Genomic DNA, 7,777 nt, shown 5'->3' with positions numbered 1-7,777 from the left:
AGGAAGGGAAAAATGAAGGGGGGGAAATCGGAGAGGGGAGATGAACCATGAGAGACTATGGACTCTGAGAAACAAACTGAGGGTTCTAGAGGGGAGGGGGATGGGGGGATGGGTTAGCCTGGTGATGGGTGTTAAAGAGGGCACATATTGAATGGAGCACTGAGTGTTATACGCAAACAATGAATCATGGAACACTACATCAAAAACTAGTGATGTAATGTATGGTGATTAACATAACACAATAAAATTAAATTTAAAAAAAGTCTCTGGATACAACTGTAGACAAAAGAATCCTGCTTAATAATGAATTCTAAACATGTTTTTTATAATTAATGCATTGTTTTAAGACTCAGCTTTGGTAGGACCTGAACAAGGAAATGTATGGTCATGGTAGAAACTAAGAAAAGATTTAGAAACAATAAGGAAGTGCTAAATGTAATGACAGTTTACCAGAAAGAAGGAATACACATAAGACATGTAGAGCTCTTTGTACAAACAGACCCATAAGAAAAGCTGAGAGACTAGCATATGCACAGAAATTCAAATACAAAATCATTTGAACGTGAAGGGGGACTAACCTGGCAACCGGGAACATGGTTTCTGGTGCCTGGAGCTCTGGTGATTTCTGGCTGTGTGCCTTGGGCTAATTGATGTCACCCCTCAATTCTTGGGTTATAGCTAGTGCCAAAGAAGGAGTTAGAACAAAAGATATTGACAATTCATTCTACCTTTAACTTTCAAAAATCTAACATAGGGTTAACAATTTCCAGAGTGCCTGATAAGGATGCAAAGGATGCAGAAAATGGAGAAATAAGAATCAAACAGAATAGCAACAAAGAGAATTGAAATCAAGATATAAACTTGAATAGTAAGTAGATGGAGGATGATATAAATGCATAATTTGTCTATCAATAGAATAATCTGTCCAATGTAGGAAAAACATAAAACCTTTTTATTTACTCAATTACATGATAGCATTCTCCTAACCATGTAGGTTACAAAACATGTATTATTCACTTTTTAGCACTTTGATGTACAGAGTGTCAAAAAAAAAACATGACTTCTAACTTAATGGTGAAATAGATATCATAATATCATAGATAGTAGATTTCTAGGCATATAACATGTCCTAAGTGTTGAGGATTTTTCTAAAATTGCATAAAGACAATGTCTTTTCTATAACCAGCATGAGGGAGAATCTGTGATTTCATATCTTATACCATCCGTTCACAAAATCTTCCTGTAATACACAAGACGACTGCACAGTCTCCTCATTGCCACTTTCATCTCTTTGTTCCTGAATGTATAGATGACTGGATTCAGAAAAGGAGTGAGAACTGCATCAAAAATAGCAAGATATTTATCCAGGTGTGATGTGGGAGAAGGCCATGTGTAGAAAAACATCAGTGGCCCAAAGAACAAAACCACCACAGTGATATGAGCTGACAGTGTGGAGACAGCCTTGGATGAGCCACCAGAGGAATGCTTCCAAACAGTAAACAAAATGAAGACATATGAAATGACCAGCAGGATAAAGGAGCCCACAGAAATGAGCCCACTATTGACAGTAACCATGAACTCCAGTCCTTGGGTGTTTGTGCAGGCAAGTCTGAGGAGCCGGGGAAGGTCACAATAAAAACTATCCAATACATTAGGGCCACAAAAAGGCAAATCTACCACAAAAACTAATTGAACCAATGAATGGATGAGCCCAATGACCCAAGAAGTGACTAAAAAGTATAGACATATCTTTGGGCTCATGATGCTCAAGTAGTGCAGAGGCTTACATATGGCCACATATCTGTCAAAGGCCATGGCAATAAGCAGCACCATCTCAGTGCCCCCAACAGCATGGCTAAAGAAGATCTGCATAATACATCCACAAAAAGAGATGGCCTTGTGCTTCTTAAAAATATCACAAATCATTTTAGGGGCTGTGATTGAGCAAAACAACATATCAATGACTGAGAGGTTAGCCAGGAGGAAATACATAGGCGAATGTAGATGAGCATCCAAGGTTACAGTGAACACAATGACAAGGTTTCCCATCATGCTTGCCAAGTAGAACAAAAAGGAGAAAACAAAAAGGAGAAGTTGGATCTCCCATGAATTCGTGAGTCCCAGGAACACAAACTCTGATACTATCGACTGGTTCATTCTGTCTATTGCTTCAGACACCAGGATCAGTTTTCATGTTTCCCTAAAGGAAGAAAGAAAATGAAAAACGATTTTCTAGGCAAGTATTGGTGTTCACAAAAGGAAGCCTCCAGCCCATGAAAACAGTCATCATATTAACAACTCCCACAGCCAAATAATCTTCATCACATGCACATTGGACTTCTACTTAGAGGAGCCAGCTGGTTCCCAATGCCAGTATGAATTCAAAACTGCTACAACTAAATAAATTCCATCTCTGGACCTGTTTCCCTTCTGCTTTCTTCTACTATCACATGGCTATTTCTTATTTTCTCCTGCCCTCCATTCTACTTCAGTAACATACAAGGTCAACCTCAAATACTTTTGACTATGACTTCTTATGAATGGATAGGATTTCAGCCACTCATATGAGTCACCTAACAATTCCTCATACATAGCATACAGTTTTCAAAGTCTCTGTTCTGTTATTCCTATTGCTTGATTAGACTTTAAACGTTTTCCTTCTTTCAGCTTTCAAAATTTCTCATTCTATTCTTTACTGTCCCAATTTCAATGTCCCAGTTCAAATGCTCCCTCCCTTGTGAAACCTTCCAGATCTGCCTCAGTCTCTCTACTCTCTCTGCACTGTTAGCATTGATTTCACTCTGCCTCTCCCGATTATATAAATTTCCATTTCTCAAATTAACGTGTAGTTTCTTGGGTACAGGAATCATCTTGGTTCATATGAGTATTCCCCACCTCCATCACAATCACCAGTGGTGACTAACACAACCACTTATTTAATGAGTGCTTCACACTGGTTGAATGAAGGAAGAAATTAAAGGTACTTAAGAATGACTCCTGCAGTCATAAGAGTTTATCATAATCCACCAAAGTTCACATTAATCATATATTTTGTGGTACCAGTCAGGAGTTATCAGAGGATCCCAGGCCTCATCATGCAATTGTCTAACTACACAACATAATTATTTCACAAGAGAACTCTGTCATCAAATGAAATATAGGGTCTCAACTATTAATTTAAAATAGCAAATAGAAAGCCTTGTATATGTTTCAAATGGAAAAAAATATTTTATCTTTTAATTATGCTTACTTTCCAAAAAATTCACAATTTCTAACATAACACATGTGTTGACCTGAGGCAAATAATCTCCTCCACTAGTAGACAGACAGACAAAGACAGAGATGGAGAGTCATTGGAGCCCCAAAGATAAGAACTCTCCCACATAACAGTCTTTTTTCTTTCTCAAAATACATTTGGAATGGATAAAAGAGTAACAGGAAAATAAAACTGGTGAAAACAGCCAGACAATATCTGTGTCTGCAATTGAGAGAGGGTCACAATTGAGTTACAAGGATAATGGGCACAAAAAGAACTAAGGGACAGTAGCCAAACTGCAGCATGGGTAACTAGGACACAATTACAGTTCTTTAAGGATAAAAAAAAAAACTACCAGAAATAAATCATCAGAGGTCCACTGCTCAGTGGCTGTTTCTGATTTAGTACAACTCCATGACTCCATGTTATACCAATGAAATAATTTATATAGAAAGAGATATACGAGGTGACCTGCTCATTATCACAAAGTCAATTGGTAGGAGGGTTTATAGAGGATCAAGAACCCATGGCTCCCACTGAATGTTCTTTGCCCTAAATAGAACTTCATATTAGTTCTATATGTATTCATTCTCTATTTCTGCAGTAACAAATTACTGGGAATTTAGTGGCTTACCAAAACACAAATGTGTGATCTCACAGTTCTGAAGATGAGAAGCCCAAAATGGGTCTTCCAAGCTAGAATTGAAGTGTCAGCAGAGCTGCATTCCTTCTAAAGGACCTAGGAGACTATCCACTACCTTCCTCTTCCAAGGTTGCCTGCATTCTTTACTTCATGACCCCTTCCTCCCTCTTCAAAGTACATCACTCCAAACTCTGCCAACTGTCATCACATCTCCTCTCTGATTCTGACCATCCTGCCTTCCACTTGTAAGGTAGGAGTCTTATGATTACATTATCCAGATAATCCAGGATAATTTGCCCATCTCAAAATTCTTAATCACACTGACAAAGTCCCTTGTGCCATGTAAAGTAGTATATTCACAGGCTCGGGGATTAACACATGGATATTTTGGGGCCATTATTCTGTACTCCACAACTTCTCACAAGTGAACAGAGTTTTAGGGGGAAAAAGAAAACTTTATCACTAAGCAATGAATCTGACAAAGGAACTTTCAGAGAGCTCTCAGGAAAACGGAAGAGATATTGAAGGAGGAAGGACAGGTAGTGCATTGGGACCTTCTCCCTGAAACTACACATAAGACGCTTCTGACTCCTATTATATCTAGGACCAAGTCTGACCAACTAATATTCACCAATGATGAGGAACTTATCTTTGGATTATCTAAGATAATCAGCCAATCAATATGTTCTTGGACAACTAGGTATATCATTTCATCCTGAGTGCTTCTCTGAATGATTTTGAAATGACTTTTGTTCATTAATTCAGTAAATATTTTTGAGTGCCCAGAATGCCAACTACCATTCTGGGCACTGAGAATACAGCATGGACAAGAATCCCTGCCTTTGTGAAGTCCATATTCATGATAGAAAATGCAGTTCTGGTCTGTTATATGCAGATTTCCTTCCCTAGAAAGGATAAGAACTCTTGAAGAAATGCTGTAATTCATCAAATACAGAGTCACAAACACTCTGCTTCTTTCCAGTTCAATTTCCACATTCACAGAGTCTCCTCTCAGTATTCTGACTTATTTTTTATCTGAATTTTTACATCTATGATTTCTGTCGCAGTAATTTTTCAATGGCTTTCTGATAAATATGCATGGGTTTTATCTCCCTAAATATGGTACAAGACACATGGGGTGAATTGTGTACCATAGTTGTTCATTCTGACTGAAAAGCATCTCAGAAATGATGCTGGCTGGATTTCTTGGCTAATTCACTCATTCATTCAACAAGTATTTAGGTAGCAGTTAACAGGACAATTTTAAGTGAAAGTTGTTTAAGCTGTTTTATGACCTAAAACCAAACCTCCATATCATGAAGTATGAACTAACTAATCAAAATTTTTCTAGGAATGGGCAGAAAAATAAGGCAAAAAGCATTCCTTCTGATCGCTAAAGGGAAAAGTGTGTTAGCCAAAACTCTTCCAAGGCTTCCATGAAGTAGGAATAACAGTGAGAATATACTATGACCTGTAAATATAAGTGGTGCTTCCTCCAAATTAAAATGTGAAGAGCAAAAACAAAAACAAAAACAAAACAAAAAAGTGATGGGGCCACTGGTCGACTCAGTTGGTTAAGCATCCACCTCTTGATTTCAGCTCAGGTCATGATCTCAGGGTGTTGAGATCAAGCCCCACGTCAGACTCCACACTGAGCATGGAGCCTGCTTAAGATTCTCTCTCTCCCTTTCCCTCTGTTCCTCCCCCCACCTCACTTGCTCACACACTCTTTCTCTCTAAAAAAAAGAAAATAAAATAACAAGTGAGAAGATAAAAGAAATACTGATAAACCTGACTGTTAATAATTTTGTAAGGAATAGGGTTAACATAATCAATAAAGGATTTACTGAGTCAATCAGAAAAAAAAACTATATATATATATATATATATATATATATATATTTCTGTGTAAAACTTCCATAAAACTAGAGTCTAGCCAGAGGGTAAAAAGGACAATTTTGGAGAAAAAGAAAGTTAAATGCATTTTTAAAATCAGAAAGGAAATTGATGGAAAGATGACGAAAAGGAAGACAACAGGAAATTGGGTTTTTGAATGCTGCAGGAGTCCAAGATGGTCAGTTAGAGGGAAAATTGTGGCAAACAGTAAGAAATGGCAGACTGGAAGCTCATTCAGATATGCAATCTCAAAAGTCCAGCGGCTCAGAATTGCTTCTTACTAGCATTAGAGTTGCTTTCTTTTTGACTAACATACTGCATTCCCTAACTTTTGACTAACATACTGCATCCCCTAGTTTTACTTACATTGCTTAAGGGAAAGGTGCCATATTATGCTACTATAGACAAAGAAATAAGTTACCAGATGGCTCTCCTTCGCTGAGATCTTATGTGTGCAAGAAATGATGATTTCCACAATGAAGAAATAACTGATTCATTTTAAACCAGACTCATTACCCAAGAAGGATGAGCTTGGATTGGTTGCTGCAGAAGACAGAGCAAGAACAGGTGAGCTCAGGAGGGGAGAGCCAGACTCCAGGAATGAGAGCCAAATCTGAGAAGAGAAGGATAAATGGGCCAAAGACAAAAGGTACCTACTTTACGTCCCTAAAAGAACAAAAAAGACAAAATACTACAACTCACAAATGGGAGATCTGGAAACTTACCCAGGTCCTGTCTTCAACTATTCAACAGCTTCTAGAAAGAGACACTAGGTTCTGGGTGCTCAGGCACCTTGGGACATTGCAGACTTCCATGAAAACAGCGCTGCTCCTTTAAGGCCATTGCCATTAGAAGATATTCCACTCACTTCTCTAGTTCTGGTCTAGCTATTACACTCAAGAATTATGACACGAATTACAGCCGTTCTTTACTTAGACCATGTAAATGATCATGGTATGCAGAAAACCCATATTCTGCAGCATTTAATGGAATCATCATTTATTTTTAATTTTTTTTTAATTCAAGTTAGTTAGCGTATAGTGTATTATTTGTTTCAGGAGTAGAATTTAGCGATTCATCAGTTCCATGTAACACCCAGTGCTCATTCCATCAAGTGCCCTCCTTATGGAATTATCATTTAAATGTCTTGATTTAGGGTCACCTGGGTGGCTCAGTTGGTTAAGCACCTTCCTTTGGCTCAGGTCATGATCCTGGAGTCCAGGGACCGAGCCCCATGTCCATCGGGCTACCTGCTCAGCAGAGAGCCTGCTTCTCCTTCTCCCTCTGCCCTTCCCCCTTGCTCATGCACTCACTCTCTCTCTCTCTCTGTCTCTCTCTCTCAAATAAAGAAATAAAAATCTTTAATAAATAAATAAATAAGTGTTTGATTTAAATGGAACCAGAATTGGGGAACCCCTTAGAATAGATACATGGGAATTTTACATTTTAAAATGTTCTGAAAAAAAAGAGAGAAAGATGTTCATTATCCCCAATTAATAAAATCACTCAGTTGGAAGAGATCTAAAAATGTGTTCTGACACAGTTCCTTTCTTTTGTTTCTCCATCCTGGACATGTCAGGTCCTCTACAGTTTACACGGTTTGAAACTGCATTTTCTTCCTTGGCGTCCCGCTTTTTATTAACATAATAGTCCAAAAGGTTCATCCTTACGAAAAGAAAATCTCTCATTCTTTCAAGTAAGCTGATGGCCACTTGATTCTTTCTCTGTGAACATAAAGACGTTGTCAGCAACTCCCTCAGATAAATGTTTGATAACCTTGAACTTGGTAAAAGCAAATAACGATCACTTGTCTGTGCCCTCTAGTTTTAACCACCTCGATTCCTTTAGTCCTCCTTCATAGGATTATCTTCTATGCCTTCATCTTTGGCACTCTGCCTAACCACCCCCATTTCACCACCAAACATCTCACTGCAGTGACCTAGAAAAAATTCTAATGAACATTTAAAGAACACAAACAAAAT

General features: G+C 38.1%; 1 protein-coding gene across 1 annotated transcript; it reads right to left on the bottom strand.

The window, feature by feature from the left end:
* Positions 1-1,141: 1,141 nt before the first annotated feature.
* Positions 1,142-7,459, bottom strand: LOC118529642 (olfactory receptor 4F15). Its single transcript, XM_078054325.1, has 3 exons — positions 7,391-7,459; positions 6,449-6,461; positions 1,142-2,168 (listed from the first exon to the last, which is right to left on the bottom strand). Exons 1-3 carry the CDS (start codon positions 7,457-7,459, stop codon positions 1,228-1,230), a joined length of 1,023 nt encoding a protein of 340 aa, XP_077910451.1. The 3' UTR covers positions 1,142-1,227.
* Between the last annotated feature and the right edge of the window lie 318 nt (positions 7,460-7,777).

The sequence above is a fragment of the Halichoerus grypus genome, chromosome 8 (assembly GCF_964656455.1).
Source record: "Halichoerus grypus chromosome 8, mHalGry1.hap1.1, whole genome shotgun sequence".
Classification (NCBI taxonomy): domain Eukaryota; kingdom Metazoa; phylum Chordata; class Mammalia; order Carnivora; family Phocidae; genus Halichoerus; species Halichoerus grypus.
This window is presented reverse-complemented; position numbering and strand designations above follow the sequence as displayed.

Coding starts and splice junctions, on each gene's coding strand:
- LOC118529642 (XM_078054325.1), bottom strand. CDS start 7,459: ATGAACCTTTTGGACTATTATGTTAATAAAAAGCGGGACGCCAAGGAA.